The sequence below is a fragment of the Pteropus vampyrus genome, unplaced genomic scaffold, assembly GCF_000151845.1.
Source record: "Pteropus vampyrus isolate Shadow unplaced genomic scaffold, Pvam_2.0 Scaffold61, whole genome shotgun sequence".
Lineage (NCBI taxonomy): Eukaryota > Metazoa > Chordata > Mammalia > Chiroptera > Pteropodidae > Pteropus > Pteropus vampyrus.
The window spans coordinates 7,277,133-7,298,770 of record NW_011888842.1 but is presented as its reverse complement, the minus strand read 5'-3'; the positions used below and the strand labels follow the sequence as shown (position 1 = coordinate 7,298,770).

Sequence of the window (21,638 nt, the reverse complement as noted above, 5' to 3'; positions counted from 1 at the left end):
CCCCTCTGGTCCCTCATAGTCTGCTCCGCAGGTTCACCCTCCTCTCCCATGCCCACTGTTCCTGTGTTCCGGCACTGGGTACAGTCCAGCGCGGTCTGCCTCTGCCCGAGTCTTCAGCCTCGTCTCATGGTACTTTTCTCTGGTCCTCTGTGCTCCTGCCATCCCAACCCTCCTTCAGGCTTTTCGGTGGCCATGGTCAGCCCAGCCACGTGGCTTTCATCACTTGAAAGCTCTTCTTCCCTCATCTTCTACCTGTTCTTTCTTCCAATCTCAACTCACGTAGCCCTTTCTCAGGAATCAGGTGACCATTTAATTTGTTGCCCAAGCTGGGATACATTTGAAAAGAGGCGCTATTAATAGCAACACAGGACAACGGGCATAAACGAGCTGTCCTGAGCTAATGACTGTGTGGTCCCCCGACTTCCCGGATATGATCGAGTTTGGGGGAGACTGGTGTAGTCTTCATCCAGGTGAGAGATGAGGCCCCAAATTGAGTCAGTGGCAGTGGGATTGACAGCACAGGAATGTGCTGTCATAGCAGCCTGGACCTCATCCCATGGCGCTTCCCATGGGCTGTGTTGATACCTTGGAGTGACCACTTCAGCTCTTTCTTCCAGAGGGACCGTCCGCTCCATGAAGGTACATGTGTTCCCATGTGTCTTCGGCATCTGAGACACAATAATAAGTTCCGTATTATAGGTTTTTAACACAGAATGAGTAATTAAATTAACAACGAACTCAGATTTGTATTGGTCTGTGGAGGGCATGAAGCGTTTTCATTTCCATTATCTTACTTGGTTCCTTTTGTTACTTTGCCAAGTTTTCTCATCTCAGCCTCCTGAGGACACAGAGGTTTTAGTTGCCTTAGATCTCATAGTCAGTAGGTGACTGAGACAAGTCTAAAACTTTTGACCCCCGATTCAGTGCTTTTTTTTTTTCACCAAAAGAGTTTGTAGAAGAGTAAAAGGAAAGTTGACTTCCAGATTTAGAACCTGGGTAACTGGGAGGATGGTGCTGACCTTGAGAAAAATAGGGGGTCTGGGGAGCATGTGTCCATTTTCAATTGCCCCATGAAAACCCAAGAAGCATTCCAGGCTACGAGAGCTCCGAATAGAGCCTCCAACAGCCCCTTATCCTCTGGGGGTGTAAGCAGACAGTTTTCACTATTGTTTTATTGGGATTAAATATGCATAACATAAGATTTACCATCTTCACCATCTCCGAGTGCACAGCTCAGTGGCAGGCTGTACATTTACACTGTTGTGCAGACCTCACTGCCATCCAACTCCAGAATGTTTTTCATCTTCCCAAACTAACACCCGTTAAGCAAATAACTCCCCATTTTCCCTCACCCCAGCCCCTGGAAACCATTGTACTTTCTATCCCTATGAATCTGCCTACTCTAACTACCTCATCGAAGTGGAGCCATACAATATTTGCCTTTTGTCTGGTTTATTTCACATCACGTAATATATTCCGAGTTCATGTGTATTGTAGGAAGTATCAAAATTTCATTCCTTCTTAATGCTGAGTGATATAAAAGTGTACGTATGTACCACATTTTGCTTATCTGTTGATGGACAGTCGATGACACCTGGACTGTTTCCCCATCTTTTGGTGATTGTGAATAATGCTGCTGTGAATGTTCGTGGGCCAATATCTGTCGAGTCTCTGATTTCAACTCTTGGATATACACCCAGAAGTGAAATTGCTGGATCATGCAGAAATTGTTTTCCACAGTGGCTTTTATCATTCTCAATGCACAGGATTCCAATTTCTCCATGTCGTCATCAGCACTTATTTTTACGATTAATTTTTATAATAGCCACCCTAATGGGTGTAGAGTGGTATCTCATTGTGGTTTTGATTTTCATTTTTCTAATGATTAGTAATGTTGAGAATCTTTTCATGTGCTTGTTTGCCATTCGTATATCTTTTTTGGAGAAATGTCTATTCAAGTCCTTTGCCTATTTTTTAAATTGGGTTGCTTTTTGTCGTTGTTGAGTTGTAGAAGTTTTTAAATATAGTCTGAATATTTTCTTATCAGATGTATAATTTTCAAAAAATATTTTCTCCCACTCCATGGGTTGCCCTTTCATTCTGTTGATAGTGTCCTCTGATGCAAAAATGTTTTAATTTTGATGAAATTCAAAATTAAAATTTTTTAATTTCTTTTATTTCCTGTGCTTTAGAGTTATATCTAAGAAGTAATTGCCAAATCCAGTATTATGAAACTTATACTCTATATATTCTCCTAAGAGTTTTACAGTTTTAGCTCTTATAATTAGATCTTCGACCCATTTTGAGTTAATTTTTGTATATTGTGTAAGAGTCCAACTTCATTCTTTTTACATGTGGATATCGGTTTTCCCAACACCAATTGTTGAAAAGGCTGTCCTTTACCCATTGAATAATCTTGTCATCCTTGTCGAAAATTATTTGACCATATATGCAAACGTTTGTTTATAAGTATTCTATCCTATTCCATTGGTCTATATGTCTGTCTTTAGGCCAGTACCATACTGTTTTCTAAAACTTTGTTTTTATTATTTTTTTATTTAGGGCTGTTTGAGGTTCACAGCAAAAATGAGCAGAAGGAACAGAGATTTCTCATATACTCACTGTGCAAATCCCACACCAAAGTGGTATATTTCTTACAATTGATGAATCTATATTGAACATCATCATCGCCCAAATTCCATAGTTTATATTAGGGTTCACTCTTATTGTTGCACATTCTGTGGGTTTGGACAAATGTATGACATGTATCCAGCATTATAGTACCCTATAGAGTAGTTTCACTGCCCTAAACTTCCTCCGTGCTCTACCTATCATCCCTCCCTTCCCCCTAACTCCTAGTAACTACTGATCTTTTTACTGTCTCCATAGTTTTGCCTTTTCTAAAATGTCACGTAGTTGTAATCATACAGTGTGTAGCCTTTTCAGATGGGGTTCTTTCACTTAGAAGTATATATCTAAGGCCTCACCCTACCCCCCGCCCATGTATTCTTATGGCTTGATAGCTCATTTCTTTTTAATGCTGATTAATATTCCACTGTCAGGATGTCCCACAGTTTATTTATCTATTCACCTACTGAAGGGTATCTTGATTGCTTCCAAGTTTTGGCAATGATGAAGAGAGAGAGCTGTTATAAACATTTGTGTGCAGGTTTTTTGTGGACATAAGTTTCCAACTCACTTGGGTTTTATACCAATCGTTTATACTAACAATCGATATCTTAGCAATATTAAGTCCTCTAATCCATGAACACGGAACTATTTTTTACTTATGTGTGTATCTTTAATTTCTTTCAGCAACATTTTGTAGTTTTCAGTGTATAAGTATTTTGCCTCTTTGGTTAAGTTAATTCTTAAGCATTTTATTTTTATTTTTTGATGCTATTGCAAGTAGAATTGTTTTATTAATTTCCTTTTTGGATTGTTCATGGTTTGTATACAGAAAAACAATTGACTTTTGTGTATTGATTTTATATCCTTCAGCATTGCTAAATTTGTTTATTATTTCTAATAGTTGTTTTTGTGTATATAATCTTTAAGGTTTTTTTTTTAACATATAAAATCACATCATATTAAAACAGATATATTTTACTTCGTCCTTTCCAATTTAGATACCTTTTATTTCTTTTTCTTGCCTGTTGTTCTGGCTAGAACTTCCAATACTATGCTGAATAGAGGCAGAGAAAATGGGCATCCTCGTCTCATTCTTGATTTTAGAGGAAAAGCTTTCAGTCTTTCGCCATTGAATACGATGTTAGCTGTTTAAGCTATGTCTAAAAGATCTTAAAAGGAGGTGGGGTTACGAAGTCCTGTGACCTATTCGAAATTGTGTTTCTCTGTTTTCTTAGCATCTAGCGCAGTGCCTGGCACATAGTAATTATTGAATGAATGGATAAAAAATAAAAGCAATTTTTCAAAATGGAATGAGCTAAAGCCGCTTGTGAATGAAGGGGGTCGATTTAGGTTTCATGAGAGTGGCAAAGATTGAAGGGTGACCAGAAGGTGGAGTCATCATCAGTTGTCCACTGACATGGAACAGGTACTGGTCTCACACTTAGAGCAGCAAAGTCACTTGGATCTTGGTAAACTTTGCTTGGATAGTCCGCTTTTTAGAGCTATCTCCCTGGTTATTTTTCCTTTATCTATATCAGCACTTAACAACTAGAAGACAATAACATATGTCATATCTCTCTGTATTTATGACTGCCGAATTAATGATTTCAGTCCACCGGATGCAAAGAAAATGAGTGAAACGCTATAAATTATAGATGTAAGTATTAATGCTAATAGAGTGTGTAAGATGTGCCTCACTCTGACACAGCTTTGAAATAATGTGAATGATTTAAAGCGCCTGAGTCCGTTTGCCTTCATTTTTATTTGGAATAGTTAGAAGCACCGACTCACCGCCATTTCATTAGTAATGCTGTGTTCTTCCATTAGAACATAGCCTTCTCAACTTGGAGTAGATAAAAATTCTCATCAACTATAATCTGAGAGTGGAAAAATCAAACGTTTTTATCTTATGCGTCAGCATTTCTCTTCCTCTGAACTTCAAACAAGCAGGTTCTAAATACGAACTAACATGTCTTCACTTATTTCCTTTGACAAGGGTCATCTGAGTTACAGGTTAAAGAAATATGTTCTGTAAATGCAGAATTTGATAACTTTAACAATTCTGTAAATGTGAAACTTGAGCAAATTTGATCGATTTGGTATCCTAAGCTTTGTGGAAAGAGCAGGGCCTTTTGTCTCTGTGAGGGGAACCCTATAGCTTGTGCAAAAATGGGACGTATCCTCAGGATACAAGGCTATCTCACTGGATCCACGGGCCGGAGGACAGCTAGGCTTAGGAGGGTCTGGGCCTAAGCCCTAGAAGCCCGAGGAACTGAGGTCACTCAGTCTGTGTCTGCAAGGCCACAGGGTCTCATCTCTACCTTTTTCTCTGCACCTGCTCCTTTCTTCACTCTCAGCAGATGGGCTGCCTTTGCTTCTCTGTGCTCGGCTCTGGCTTTTTATCACTTCCAGTTCAAAGGCCAGCAGGGGCTGCCTGATCTCTGGTTTCCAAAGGGAGAATCTGGTTCTCTCATCTTGAGTCAGATGACCACTCCTGGTTTGTTCATGTTCTTATTTAAAAAGTCTTTATTGAATGCCAGGAACTGTTTTAGGCCCTGGGGATGTATCCTGCCCCCCCCCATGGACCTTGTATGTATGTGTGTGTATGAGAGAGAGAGAGCGAGAAGTGGGGGGCGGGGGCGGGGAGAGAGAGGCTGTGAATTTTTTTGGCCTGGGTTGAGAGTTGCAATTTTCAGAAAAAGGAAAGTATGACTGGGGATCCAGATGGACCTGGATTGAAACCCTGATTTCTCCCCTTCCAAGCTCTCTGCGACCTGGTTTAGATTACTATTATATTAGATTACCATTCTCAGCCCCCATCTTCTCGTCAGTAAAATGGGAACAAGCATTTCTAGGTAGTTACGAGGGTTAAAATGAAAGAATCAGAACTCCACCAGCCCGTCGCCCAGCTGTGGCCCTGAGCAAGTCGTTTAACCTGTCTGAATCTGTTTCTTCACCTATAGAATGGGAAAAAGCATCCGCTACCTCATGCGCTTATGTGGTTACGGTGAGGACTGAGTCATGGGGTGTGTGCCAGGGCACCCGGATTACTTTGTGCATAATAGACACTCAGTGGGGTCGCTGCTCCTCTTATTCCTGTTATGAGTCGCATTCTTTCTCTTTCTTCTAGTTCCCTTTCGGCCGACGCTTGCCTTGTGACATCTACTGGCACGGAGTTTCATTTCACGACAGTGACATATTCTCCGGTCAAGTGAACAAGTTTCCAGGTATTTGCCATGATCGCTGGCATTTAAAAATGTTTCCAGGGATGTGTCTCAGGGTACATTCTTCTCTGAAAACATGACAGTGCCTTAAGACCAAGCTCGAGGACTCTTAATTGGGCCTTGCTGCCTACGCTCTGCCTCGGCGCCCGTGACCAGGGAGGGACATTAACGTGTAGGAGTCAGGACCTACCCGCCAGGGGTTTAGAGACGGGGCCCCAAAACGAGAGAGACAGGCTCTCCTGGTCTGCGTCCACGGGTGGGAGAACATGATTTCCACTTTCTTGGGTATAGATATGATGTGGGGGTGTCGTTAGGGGACCCTATTCTCAAAAGGAGGAGAATGAAAGACCATTTTACTTAAATAATTTGCAGGAAATGGAAGTACTAAAATTCTAGGACTGTGTCACAGAAACGGGGCTAGCAGCTTTCCTTTGCTCTACGTGTCATCTTTGGAGGGGCCATTTTTAAAACCAGTCTCCATGCTGGGAACTACAGGCTGCGGACAGCCTTGGCTTTTTACCTGACGACATTATTCCAGGAACACTTACCTGCAAGGGGAGCTTGGTGCCAGAGACACGACAGAGCTCACACCTTAAGATACCCCCTCTCTCTCCACTCCCAGCCGCCCCATATGCCCCTTCATGTTATTTTTAATCTCTATCACCCTCTTCCGCTGTCATTGCTCTTGGTTATTTTTAATGGTTAAGTGAAGAGGGGGTTACGGTGAGGGGAGGGGTGCTTAGAGGGAGGGGAAAATTGGTTAAGCTGGGTCTGACCATAGCCAAAGGGTCTCCTACTAACTTTCAGAAATTTTAACCTATTGCTCAAACTATATTATAATGCAATAACAAATAACTTTTAAAAAAAGAACGGCACCCTGAATGCTATCTCTTATTTAACAAAACAGCAATGTGAATATTTCTGCATTTCCCCTCAAACCATAACCACGTTTTTGTGTCATTTTTATGTACTTCCAGTGAGAGTATAGTTGCCTGAATATAAGGTGTTTTCTCTTAGCATTATATTATTCATGCTTATTTTTAAAAGGAGAATCGATTTCCCCTTTTTCTTTGACATTCTATGCCAGGTCTTTAAGAAAACACGTCTCAGAAAACCCACTATCCACACATTACACACCGGCTAGCTGTGCCATGTCCACTAGGGGATTTTCAACTAAGCAGACCGCCACAGGCCATACTTGGCTCGGATTCACTTAGAAGGATCTAGGGCAGGGGACACAGCTTGCCAGCTGGTCAGTGTCAGGTGTTTCTCTCCAGTGGCATCTTTGCCACTGGAGTGGAAGCGTAGGTGCAAGGAGACAACACCCACGTCGGTGGACGTGAGCCTGTCTTGGCTGCACACCCTACAGGAGCCAATGTCTCACGTGGCCACTTCATAGCACAGCTTCCAGGGTCCCCGCCAGGATCGTGTAAGTGATGAACATCACTACGCTCAGGAAAGCCTGGGGCTGTGACCTCCTACCTGGTATTTATGCAATTTGCCCATCAGGGGTCATTTTACCCACATGCTTTGTCATCTAGTAACACAGCTAACTTTCTACCTTTACTGGTTTCCAGGGGAACAGAGCTAGAAAATTAACCTGAGCTCAAATTTGTCCTAAGAGAGGAGAGAGGATTTTGTTAGAGAACAAGAACTATTCTTGCAGCCAGGGATCTTGCACATCGTCTAATGGAATAGCTATTATTTCCCGTCTTGCTGCTCAGAAAAGGTGACTTTTTGAAGCCACTGATGGACTTCTGGGAAGTCGGGAGAACATAATTTGAAGGAGAGCAGCTCTTTGAATGAGGACAGCGTTCCTAAGACATAACTCATCAAATGAGGCTTCGTTTACCTTTTCCCATTTGCTCATGCCTCATCTAACGGCTGAGAGAAGGAAGGGAGTAGGAGCTGGAGCTCTACATTTGGAACACAAATTAGAAACACGGAGAAAAATACCCCCGAAGGATTAGTTTCATTAATGGTGATGTAGGAATATTCATTTCAAAGAAGCAAATTTGTCCCATCCTATGTTCCACGTGCCAGTGATTAGAACAGATGATTTCTCACTTTACTAACAGCAATTATTTAGCTGTAATGACGAAGCAGGCTCTTGAACCTCTGGGCAGAGAAAGCGGAAGGGGGCTGCCACAGTCTCTGCTCTGTGGGACACAGCGACCCTCAGCAATGGGCTGATTACAGAGCACTCTGTCCTTTGGCTTCGGTTTGTGTCTGAGCTTATCTTCTGCCTCTTATACGTCCCATTATTTAAAAACTGCATTTCGCATGCATTGTATGTTACTTAGAAGAAGTTCCAGTGGATGTGTCAGGCAAGTATAAAATTCCCACGCTGAATAAACTGAAAACTTTCGGATACCCATTTGGAAGTAATTTATTTTATTTGTGTCAGCACATTAGATTTTAGCTACTTTTCCAAGGGGAATTTCCTTCAAGATACGTTATTATATCTTAACTGATGAATTAAGACTTTCTATAAAAGTCATCTGATTTGGATGCGTGTCTGCTTTAAGAAAGTCCAGAACTGTCAATTCTCAGCTTACAGACAACTTTCGGTGCATTTCAGGATCTGAGATGTTGGCAGCACGTGCCAGGTGGTGCCTGAGAGTCCACCGCGAGGAGGGGACTTTCTTGTAGAGAGAGAGAGGGCTCCAGTGAGGAATCTATGGGGGCAGCCATCTGTCCAGCGCCGGTCTGGGCTGGGGATACAAAGATGAGGAGAAAGGCATGTAGAGAGGGAAGTCAAGTACAAACTAAGTGCTATGCCAGAGGAAGCGTGGGATGCCGTGGGAGTTTCGAGCCAGGGCACATGACCTAACCCAGATTCGCTTGGGAGACAGGCAGGGTGAGAGATCCTGGAGAAGAGGATTGACATGTGAGCTGAGCCCCCGGGGATGGATGGGCCTGACCCTCATGCAGAACAAGGGTGCAGAGTTGGTGCAAAGACTCAGAATGCTGAGAGCACACCGCTCACTCAGTGGAGGGCAAGTGGCCCTTCCTGGTTAGAAAGGGTCAGGTGTGATGGGCGGTGGAGAGGTGATAGACAGGGGCCAAAGGTCATGCATGGGAAGCCGCAGAGGAATTTTTAAGCCAGAGAGTGACACAGACCCACTTGGATTTTAGAAAGACCAGCTAGCCGGGTGCATTGGAGGTGGGCGGAAAGGCTGAGAGAGGGAAGAGAGAGCTAAGAGGCCTCTGGAGCATCCAGGCACAGGACGGGCTCGCTGGTGGTGATGGGGGCACGGAGAGAAGAGGATGGGTCTGGAAGCATTTGTCGTTTGATGGTTGTAATGTGTCTTTGCCAAGAACGGTAGTTACAAATGGTATTTGGATTGAATAATGTAATGCTCCCAACGTAGCTGAGATTCGATTTGATTTTTTTCACTGGGCAAGCCCGAGGATCAAACTGTTACACTCGTGGGTATCTCCACGTGGGTGAGACCCACCAGGCCTTGAGACTTTGGTGTAGCAGACAGAAGAACCCACGCTCAGGTGTGGCAGGGGGCAAGCTCTTGGTGTGAGAAGCTCTGACCTGAGTTGGGGTTTTTCCCAATCGCTAGGGGAACTCCTACCACAGGGACATCTGGGGATAGACCTTGTTGAGAAACCCAGGTAGGCGTCAGCCTCAAAGGAACCTGTTAGTAGGCACTGAAGTCACGGGAAGGAGGACCCCAGCCCTCGCAGGGCAGGCTCCGGGGGCGCAGTGGAGAGAACAAGGCCAAGGCATTGCTAAGGCAGCTGCTCAGGCACCAGGAGCAAAGGACAGAGTCCCAAAATTTGGGGACAAAACAATGGAGGCTCAGAAGAAGTTAAAATCCTCCTTATTCAAGTGGAGAACTAAGTTGGGGCCAAAGATTGCCTAATATTGGGAGTTAATGGTTAAACATAGAGCTCTCATTTCAGGTCAGAATGGGTCCCAGAGCCTAGGGCAGGGGTCACAGGTAGGGTCAGGTGCTGCAGCTCCTTAGAAAAGGGAGGCAGGATCTGGAGCCAGCAGAACCTGGCAACAACCTACCTTTTCACAATTTTACTCTGGGACCATGTGCTCGGGCTCAGCTAGAAGCCCAGCTCCTCTTGTCAGAATCTTACTGAGAGAAAAAAGCTCTCCCCACGTCTGTGTCTGAAGCACTGCCAGAGGCAGAGATGCCAGCAGCTTCCATGTGGGGTCAAGCGGGGAGTGAGAGACACTCTCTCTGGCAGCACTGGGTGGAAACACAGCCTAGATATGGCATAGGAACAAAGGAATTGGTGGTAAGTGGATTGAGGGAGGTCTACACTGGCGCCTTCTGGAGACAGGCATTCAGGCAGGGTTAGAGGCGAGCTGTCTACAGCCGGCAGACTGGACTGTCTGGGAAAAGTAGCCATTGGCTTGTAGGGATGCTTCGGAACCTGGCCAGTTTTAGTAGAGAACTACCTGGGGACAGATGCAAAGGTGAACTTGGAAATAGGTCTATGAGCTGGTGTGGAGACTACCGATTCACAACACGAAAGGAGCCATTGCTGAATGTTCACTCAGTTTGCTGGACGCTGATTTTCACAGAACTTTTCGGGAGCATTCAGGTCGCGCTCCTGTACTCGGAACACTGTGTCGCATGAGTCCTTCTGACTTGCTGAGGGACTTTCTGAACCTTCTCGTCACGATGCCACTAAAACACAGCAAATACCACAGCTATTCGGTAGGGGGCATCATCTCTTTGATGTGAGGTGCTGTGTTGCAGTTAGTTCTGAAGGTTTTTAGTTTAACACTGTAACGAAAACGTTAGTCGAATACAAACGAAGAGGTTCTGAGAAAGTCGAAATTTGTGTTCGTGGTGTTCAGCTCCAGCGTTTATAACTCAAAATTTCTAATCTCATAGGAGAATAAAAAGGAATAGCTATAATTTTCCAAACTCATACTTATTTTTTTGGGAAGCTCAGAACAGTGTCTTCGGCGTTTTTTTTTTTTTTTCCTTCTTTTATTAACATCGAGGAGTCCACGTTAGAGCACAGTTTATAAGTGCTTTTTAGGCTCCTTTATTTCTTACGTAATCCTTCTCTATATCCTTCTAAACAAGAGCTGAGAACCTGGGCATTGACATCTTGAAGCTGCGACCTTTATATTTATTGCTCTTTTTTAATATGCCGAGGGAAGCAAGAAGTAGGTATCAAAACCTTTATTCTCAGATATTTATCCTTTGCTTCCTGTACATGGGGGTTTAGAGAAAGCTCGTTCATTCTGATCGTGCCCATTTGGAACGTGTGATAATTCGGACATGTCAAGCTGACGTGGAACTTCGTACTTCCTATTAAAAATAACTTTGCTAAGCAAATTTCTAGTGTGAGCGATAGAACTCTGTGGCCTCTTTCGGAGTGGAGATCGTTCTCAGTCTCCATTTGCAGTGGTGATATTTGCCTTAAGAAAGAAGCGTGTTAAAATGTAAAATAATTTTTACCTATGTGCTTAAAATATTGCTAAGATATACACTCAATTTCTTCTCTTGTCAGAGTTACTAAAGATATGACCAAAAAAAAAGTCCACCATTCTTTTAAAATGTTTTGTAAGTGAGACATTTCAATCCCCTCTGGACAAATTTATGAAATCTGATCAATTTCAGTGTCAGTACCTAGAACTGAAGAACTCCTACAGATTCCATTTTTTTCTCTTAAACTATGAATTATACTGATATCCTTTCCACTTCCTATCCTTATTTCAACGAGATAGATTTTACGCTGAAAGGTGTATATTTTTCTCTCTCATACCTTTTTCAAAAATTAATTCTCATGAAAGATTAAAACAAAGCAACTTAATTAAGCTTCTTGTAGTGTAAGCAGAGTCCGCTAGATAATCTTCTGTAGGGTAGATGGAAGGGACTCCAGAAGTACCTATGGTGGCCCCAAATTAAAGAAGATAATATGTTTTAAGTGGAAGATATAAATGCTTCTCTCTATTTATTATCAAGGGGGCTGACAAAGAATGGAATAATAAGCTAAGTAGAAATGCATTTCTTCAAATTGATGCTTCATTTTTATAAGGAAACAAAATTCACCTATTGCTTCAGGTTTTTCATTAATTTGGTAGGTCTTTATAAACCACGAGTCATCGCTGTGGGTGAACAACTACCTTTTTTTATCTTGTCTGCAAAAGTGAATATGTTGGATGGGTGGTTTTAAAAGTCCCAAATAATGGCTGTTTTATAGCTGGTGGCCCACTGTTGTTAAAATCTCACAGCTTCTCTTCTCCCCAGGCATGACGGAGATGGTGCGTAAAATTACTCTGAGCAGAGCGGTGAGAATCATGCAGAATCTCTTTCCTGAGGAGTACAACTTCTACCCTCGCTCATGGATTCTGCCTGACGAGTTCCAGCTCTTTGTTGCTCAGGTAGATGCACTCCGTCCCCATGACCCTTGAATTATATTATGGTTGCAACTGCGTCCTGGGTCCTGTGCTGGGAGCTGGGACATGGGGCCCCCAGAAAGCTGAGTCTGGCCAAGGGAGAGTTTAACAGTACACAGTAGGTGTTGACAGCGATCATGGCAGCTTGCAGAGTTGAACAGGGAGGGTGACAGGTAGGTAATCTAAAGAGGTGCATCTTGACACTAGGAGACAGGCCTGAGGCTGATATTGGGAGCTGGATCATGGGGTTGGCATTTGGAGAAACAGAGGGACAGAGCTGGAGCAGGTGGCTGAGCGCACAAGAGGGCTGGGACTATTTGTTCAATCCTAGAAGGGTGGTCTCCCCAGCATCCAGTGGTGTGAAATGTGGGATCGGGCTACGCTTCAAAGCCAGGGACCGGGTCTGACAAACTGGGGCGGGGAAACCTTTTAAATGTCCCAATTTAAATTTGTACCAGAATCAATTTTCAAATCACCCTTTCTCTATCAAAGCAGTGTGTTTGAGCATGAAATACTTCGGAGCCTTCACCACTAATTGTGAAACGGAACTAGTAGGGAAGCTGAATTCAGAATTGCCATTTCGGTTAGTATTTTAATGATGTCATTTAGGACCATCTCAAAGCCTTTGTCAGCAGTTTCCATGGTCCATCTCATACCTCTGAGGGGAACCACACAACAAATGCCGGTCCGATTATGATAAGGATACATCCATTTGTTGGTCCTACTGTGTTTCAGGCACTGTGCCAGAAGCCTAACATTATTTCTTTTGATCCTCACAGCAGTCCTCGAAATGAACCTGGTTGTATGATCCTCATTTTATGGATGAGGAAACTGAGGCTTTGAGAAATTAAATGACTTGCTTGAGAAGTAAGATTTAGACTTAGAGCTAATTTCAAGGCTTATGCTTTTTATAGTCTGTCTTATTGCCTGCATGTTGTTTTGGTTTTAATATTAAATTATAAAACTTATAATATAATTATGATTTCTAAAGCACAAAATAAGCTTGAAGTGGTAATTTTTAAAAGGATTCTCTCTATGGGATGGTGGTCATGTGGGTCTATATACATTTCTTAAAATGCATCAAATCATTAACTTAAAATGAGTGTATTTTATCACATGCAAATTATGCTTCAATAAAGTGAATTTTAAAAAAATACACTAAACCATCAGCTGCTCCCCACACTGACCCCACCCCGCCACCCCCATGCCAATTTCCCATTTCTGGGACTCTGCTCATGCTATTGTCCCTATGTGGAATACCTTTCCTTCCTATTTCTACAACTCTATGTCTAACAATTCTGCCAGGCTGAATTTAAATGAGGTATAACTGTGCCTTCAAAATCAGATAAGTGAGAAAAATGGTTCCATCACCCCCAAAAGTTCCTCTGTGCCTCCTTGTAGTCAGTCAGTCAATCCCCTCATCCCCCAGCCTAGGCACCTCCGGATCTGCATTTCCATTATAGAGAAATCTCACCTCTTCAAGAAATTCATATAAATGAAATCTTATGGTATGTACTTTTTTGAGCCTTTTTTTCTTTCAGAATTATATTTTTGAGATTCATCCCTGTTTGTTGTGTGTATCAGTAGTTAGTGTTTTTATGGTGAAACGTGTTCCTTTGTGGAAATACACCCCAATTTGTTTATCTGGCGGTCAGTTGATGGGCTTTTGGGTTGTTTCCACTTTGGAGACATTATAATTAGAGCTGCCGTGACTAGTCACGCCCAAGTCATCTTGTTGATATGTTTTCATTTCTCTTGGGTAATATACCCAGGAGTGGAATTGCTTGATCATATGGTAGGTGTATGTTTAACTTTATAAGAAATAGCCAAAGTGTTTTCCAAAGTGCTTATACTACTTTACACTCCCATCAGCAGTGTGTGCATGTTCCGTTCGTTCCGCGTCGTTGCCAACACTTGGTATTGTTATTAGCCTTTTGAATTTTAGACATTCTGAGAGATGTGTAGTTGTATCTCTTTATGGTTTTAATTTACATCTCCCCGATGACTAGATGTTGAGTATCTTTTCATATGCTTTTAGCCCATTTGAATATCTTTTTTGTTAAGTGTATATTCAAAATCTTTGCTCATTTTTATTAGCATTTTATATTGTAGGTTCTTTACATATTCCATGTGTGAGTCTTTTGTGTATATAATGTGATGTATTTAAATATGTATTGGGAATATTTTCTCCTACTTGGCTTTTCAAAGGCTTAACCTTGAATTTTCATTTTAACTGTCTTTTGAAGAGCAAAAGTTATTAATTTAGATGAAGTTTGATTTATCAATTTTTTCTTTTATAGTTTATGCTTTTTGTGTGACATCCAAGACATTTTTGGATTAATGGTTATGAAGATTTTATACTTTTTTCCCTAGAAGTTTTATAATTCTAGCTTTTAAGCTAAAAGCTATGTCTATGATTCATTTCAAGTTAGTTTTTGTGTATAAGATTGGGGTCAAAGTTTGATTTTTTTCCATATGGCTATTCAGTTGTTTCAGCATCTTTTGTTGAAACAACGGTCATTCCCCGACTCAATTACCTTGACATCTTTATTGAAAACCGGTAGGCCATATATGTTTCGGTCTGTTTCTGGACTCTGTCTTGTCCCATTTGTCTGTATGTTTACCCTTATGCTGATACCCCGCATTACCTTGATTATTACAGCTTTATAGTCAGTCTTGACATTAAATAGTGCAAGTCTTCCTGCTTTATTTTCAGATAGTTTTGGCTGTTATAGATCCTTTGCATTTCCATATCAATTTTGTAATCAGTTTGCCCATTTTTACAAAGAAGACTGCTAGGACTTTGATGTTGAATTTGTTATTGCATCTATAGATAATTTGGAGACAGTGACCACCTTAACAATGCTGAGTTATCTAATCCATGACTTTTGTCTCCATTTATTGATATCTTTTAAAATTTATCTCAGCAACATTTTATAGTTTTCAGCGTATAAGTCTTACACATATTTTATTAAATTTAGCCCTAAGTATTTTCATTTTTCATGCAATTATAAATGATATTTTTTTAATTTCATTTTTCGATTGTTGCTAGTGTGTAGACATCCAATCGACTTTTTAATTTTGAACTTGTATCACATGACCTTGTTCAATTCTCTTATTAGTTCTAGAATTTTTTTTTGTAGATTTATTAGGATTTTCGATGTATACAATTAATTAATCTGAGAATAAATATATTTTATTCCTCCTAATTGATGTGCCTTTTATTTGTTTTTCTTATGAAACTGCACTGAGCTAGGACCTCCAAGACAGTGTTGAGCAGAAGCAATTAGAGTGGAAATCTTTGCTCTGTTTCCCATCTCAGGGAGCAAGCATACAGCCTTTCACTGTTACATGCGAGGTTAACTAGAGGTTGTTCACAGACGCCTTTTGTCAGGTTGAGCACGGTGTCTTCTATAATTTGAAGAAAGTTTTTCATCATGAATGGGTGCTTAATCTTGTCAAATCCCTTTTCTGCATCTATTAAGATGATATGGTTTTTCTCTTTATTTTGGTAATATGATAGATCACACTGTTGATCTATTATACCGAAATGTTGAACTAACCTTGCATTCCTGATACAAATCATACTTAGTTATGGTGTATTATGCTTTTTATATACTGCTAAGCTCTATTTGCTGATACTTTGTTGGGAATTTTTGTACCTTTGTTCATGAGAGATATGGGCATGTGATGTCTTCGGTTTTGATATCAGACAAGCCTTATTAAATGAGTTGGCAAATGTTTTTCTTCTATTCGTTTTTTTGAAGATTTTGTGCAAAATTGGTATTTCTTAAGTGTTTGATGGAATTTACTATTGAAGGTATTTACATGTGAAGCTTTCTTTCTGGGAACATTTTAAGCTATAAATTAAAAAAAAAATAAGTATAGATAATTTGTCTTTCAAGGAACTAGTCCATTTCATCTAAGTTGTCAAATCTACTGACATAAAGTTTTAAAAAATAATATTCCTTATTTTCTTTTAATACCTATGAGATATGTAGTGATCTCCCCTATTTCATTGCTGATATTGGTAATTTGTGTTTACTTTTTTTCATGATCAGTCTAGCTAAAGGTTTATCAATTTTGTCGAGTTTTTTCAAAGAACCAATTTATGATTTTATTGTTTTTCTCTATCTTTTGCCCATTTTCTATGTCATTGATTATGATTTTTATTATTTTCTTTCTTCTGCTTTTGGGTTCACTCTTCTCTTCTTTCTCTAACTTTTAAAAGAGCAACATAAGTTTGATGATTTTTAACACTAAAGCAATAAATTTCCCTCTAAGCGCTGCTTTAGATACGTCTCAGAAATTTCGTGTATTACATTTTCATTACTATTCAGTTCAAAATGTTATTTAATTTCCTTGGAGATTTCTTTGACCCATGGGTTATTTAGAAATGTGTTGTTTAATTTTTAAATAATTTTGGAATTTTCCAAGTATCTTTTGTTATTGATTTCTAATTTGATTTTGTTAACATGAGAGCATATATATTCAGTATTACCTAGATCCTTTTAAATTTATTGAAAGTTCTCTTATAGCCCATATACTGTCTATCTTGGTGAATGTTTCATGTGCATTTGAAAATAATGTGTATTCTGGAATTGTTGGAATAGCATCCTATAAATCTCAGTTAGGTCCAGTTGACACTTGGTACGGTTCACGTGTTCCTTACTAATTTATCGCCTACTTGTTCTGTCAGCTATTCAGAGAGTACGTTGAAATTTCCAGCTCTTACTGCGATTGTCTTTTAATTATGTCAGTTTTCGCTTTATGTATTTTGAAGCTCTGTTATTAGTTTGATGATTTGACCCTTTTATAAGGTAACTTTCCTTGTCCCGAAGTCTTTTCTGTTTGATATTAATATAGCATGTCTAGCTTTCTTTGGCTTAGTATTTGCATGGTATATCTTTTTACCATTCTCTTACTGTTAATCCGTCTGCATTCTTAAAGAGTGCTTCCTGTTGACAGCTTGTAACTGGGTTATGATCTTTTATCCTGTTTAACAAGTCCTGACTTTTCATCGGTGTGGTTAGCCCATTTACACTTAATATAATCATCAATGCGATTAATTTCAAGTATACTATCTTGCTATTTTTTTCCTATTCACTGTGTTTGGATTAACTGAGTATTTTTAGTGTTTTATTTTATCTCCTCTTTAAGCTTATTTGCTATACCTCTTTAAAAATGTTTTTAGTTTTCATCCTATCCCTAGAATCTGGAATTTACAATGCATCTTTAACTTAAGACATTTACCTTTAAGTATTACTTACTTTAAGTAAAATATAAGCACCTTACAATAGTATATTCTATTCCCACTCTCATCCTTCGCGCTATTGTCGTATATTTTACTTCTATGTTATAAACCCTATAATATATTGTTATTTTTCCTTGAAAAGTCAATTATCTAAAAAAGAAACTGAAAAATGAATATATTTGTCTTCTATACTCACCCAAATATTTATATTTCCAGCATTCTTCATTTCTTTGTGTAGCTCCGGAATTCTATTTGGTATTATTTTCCTTCAATTTAAAGATTTTTCTTTAACGTATTTCTTGTAATGCAGGTCTGCAGGCTACAGATTCTCTCAGCTTTTGTTTGTTTGGGAATGTTCTCATTTTGCCTTCAGTTTTAAAAATGTTATGAAATAATTTTGGACTTACAAAAAAATTGCAAACATAGTACAGAGAGTTCTCATATAATCTCCATCGAGCTTCCCCTATTATTAGCATCTTATACAAATACTGAAACTGGGTAATTAACATTCATGTAATGTTACTAAATAATCTACACTCCTTATTACTAAATAATCTACATTCCTTAAATGATTATTAGCATCTTATACAAATACTGAAACTGGGTAATTAACATTCATATAATTTTACTAAATAATCTACACTCCTTATTACTAAATAGTCTACTTTCCTTAAATACAATCTACACTTGCATTTTTCCTCTTGTCCTACTAATGTCCTTTTTCTGGTACAGGATCCACTTCATGATCCTTCGTTGTATTTAGTTTCATTTTTCCTTGGTCTCCTCTGAGCTGTAAACTGTTCCTCAATCTAACTGTCTTCTATGACCTTGACTCTTTTGAAGAGTACTGGCCAGTTATTTCTTTAAGAAAGTGTCTGTCAACTCAGTTTTGTCTGATTTTTCTGTTGCTTAGATTCAGATTGCACATTTTTGGTAAGAATGCCACAAAAATGATGTTGTGACCTTCTCAGTGCAACAGGTCAGGAGGCACAGGATGTCAAGATGTTTTAATGCTGGTGATGTTAATTTTGATCACTTGGTTAAGATAGTGTCTGCTAGGTTTCTCTCCTATAAAGTTACTATTTTTTTTCCATCTGTAATCATTAAGTATCTTGTGGGAAGATGTTTTGAGACTGAGCAGTTAGCCTATTTGTTTCATACTTTTAAAAGAAAACAGCTTCAATTAAGGCATAATTGACACATAATAAACTGCAAATATTTAAAGTATGCAGTTTGATATGTTTCGATATATGTAAAAACCCTACACTACAATCAAGATAATGAGCATATCCATCACCCCAAAATGTTTCCTCACATCCCTTTGCGCTCCTTCCTTTCTTCTTCTCCCTGACTTCTGCCTTCCATCTCCAGGTAACCATGGATCTGCTTGCTGTCAAGATGAGTTTGCACTTACTAGAATTTTATATAAATGGAATTGTACAGCAGATACTCTTTTTTGGGTGGGGGGGAAGGCGGGGTGTCTGGCTTCTTTCACTCAACGTAATTATTTTGAGATTTTTGTCATCTTGTACTATTCGCTAATAATTCATTCCTTTTTATTACTGAGGAATATTCCATTGAATGTATAGACCACTGTTTGCTTATGTCATTAACTGCTGCTGGACATTTAATTGATTCCAGATTTGAGCTATTACAAATAAAGATACGAAGAACATCCGTGTACAAGTCTTTGTGTGGACATGGTGTGTTTTCATTCCTCCTGAATGAAGTGAAATGTTTGGATTACATAGTAGATATGCATTTAATTTTAAAGAAAAGACCCATTTTCCCCCAAAGTGGTCGTACCATTTTGTATTCTTAACAGTGTAGCAGCATTTTAGTTCTACCGCATCCTTACCAACACTTGCTAATAGTCAGTCTTTTCAATTTCAAGCATTCTCATAGATGTGTAGTGGTTCCTTATTGGTTTTGAATTCCCCTAATGATTAATGATGTTAATCATCTTTTCATGTGCTTATTTGCCATCCAAATATGTTCTTTGATGAAATATATATTTACATCTTTTGCCCATTTAAAAAAAATTGTCTTGCTTATTATAATTATTGAGTTTTGAGAGTTTTTTTTACTGCATTTTGAATAGTTATTTATCAGATATACCAATTGCAAATATTTCCTCTCAGCCTGTGCTTTTCTTTGTTCTCTTAACAGTGTCTTTTGAAGAGCAAGTTTTTATTTCTGACGAAATCTAATTCACCAATTTGTACTTTTATGAATCATACTTTTGTGTCACGTATACAGAATCTTCACTAACCCAAACTCACACACATGCTCTCCTATTTATATCTTTGTCTAAAGTGTTATAATTTTAAGTTTAGTTCTCTAATTTTGAGTTAACTTTTGAATATGATATGAGATATGGATTGAAGTTCATTTTTCTGCACATACATCCAATAGTTTCAGAAACATTTGATGAGAATACTAACCTTCTCTCCTTCCCCCAATTGCCTTTGCACTTATGTCAAAAATATTCGCTGAAGTATGTGTGGGTGTGTTTTCTGAATTCTCTGTTCTACTCCATTGATATGTTTATCCATGTTTATGTCAATACCTCACTGTCTTGGTTACTCTAGCTTTGTGATTGGTCTCGAAATCACGTAACGTAGGTCTTCCAACTCGTTCTTCTTTTTCAAAGTTGTCTCGGCAGTCTTTTGATCTGCCATATGAATTTTAGGATAAGCTCGTCAGTCTCTATAAAAAAAGTCTGTTGGGATTTTGTTTGGAAATACATTGAACCTATATGTCTTTTATATCGCTTTGGGTAAAATTGACGTTTTAACAGAATTGAGTCTTCTGACCCATGGATGTGGTATATTTTTCCTTTTTATTTAGGTCTTTAATTTCTTTGAGTAATTTTTTTTGTTGTTTTTGTTTTTAGCTTTTAATGTCCAAGTCTTTCACATCTTTTGTCAAATGTATCCCTAAGCATTTCATATTTTTGATGCATTGGTAATGTTTTGTTTTTAAATTCAGTTTCTTTCTAGTTATTTATTGTGAGTATGTAGAAATACAATTGATTTTTATGTGTTCATCTTGTATCCTGCAACCTTGCTAAACTCACCTAATAGTTCCAGGAGCTTATTTTCTAGGTTCTATGGGATTTTATATGTAGACTATCATGTTCTCTGAGAATAGGATGGTTTTAGGTCTTGCTTTAAAATCAGTCCTTTATTTCTTTTTCTTGCCTTATAGTACTGGCTAGAATCCCTGTACAATGTTATGTAGGCAAAAGAGATGCTGAGGGTTGTATCAAGACATTAAGCGAGGAGTCTTGTGCAGAGAAGGACAGACGCGAAGAATATTTAGAAGGCAGAACCTATCGGACTTGGAAACAGATCGGGGAGGGGGATGAGGAGGGAAGCCCTTCCAGGATTCTGGTGGGGATGCTGTTTGCTAAGACGTTTGCTAAGACGAGAAGCCCCAGAGGAGGAGGAGGTTTACCGAAAAAGATGCAATGCTGAGCAAACGCTTGTTGCTCAGCTGTTGGCTTTCTGGTTTTAGTCGTTCAGAGACTCTTGGCGGTAAAATGGGGAGGTGGGGTTAGGTGATAGCTCTGCCTCTTCCTATTTCAGCTTTCTAAGCACTCATGTGTCAAAGCCCATTTGATTGATGCTGAGGGTACTTAAAACTGGATGGTTCCCTAATATAAAGGAGGATCTTTGTCTCTGAAATGACAGTAATTTAGAATCTGCTGATCTGGGGCCTGGCCCATGCGGAATGAGACTATGAAAACTCGACCATAGCCGCTTGCTGGAAAGGCCTGGCATCATCACTTATTCCTCCTGGGCTCTCAGACAAGTCCCCTCTCCCCTCGGCCCCATTTCTCCCTCTGTTAAATGGGGAAATGATTATAACATCAGAGTGATTGTGGGCATCCGATGAGTATTTGCTTTATTAGCCGCAAAACTGATAAAAGCGTGACATTCTTTTTTCTAACATCTTTGTTTTCATACAAAACAATGCATTCACATTATGAATTTAAATAATATAAAAATGTGCAAAGTAAAAAGTGAAAAAAAGTCTCTATTCCTCAGAAATGACTAGATACTTTAGTGTATATTCTTGCGTATAAACAAATATACACTGTAACACACAGCTTTTTTCTTTAAAAATGGGGTTATAC

General features: G+C 39.4%; 1 protein-coding gene across 1 annotated transcript in view; it reads left to right on the top strand.

Annotated features, from left to right (window-relative positions):
- The window catches only part of TTLL11 (tubulin tyrosine ligase like 11), a 215,986-nt gene that overhangs the window by 40,501 nt on the left and 153,847 nt on the right, over positions 1–21,638 (top strand). The window contains 2 exon segments of the mRNA XM_011361002.2: positions 5,762–5,858; positions 12,095–12,228. Of these exon segments, the coding sequence (XP_011359304.1) occupies positions 5,762–5,858; positions 12,095–12,228 (231 nt within the window).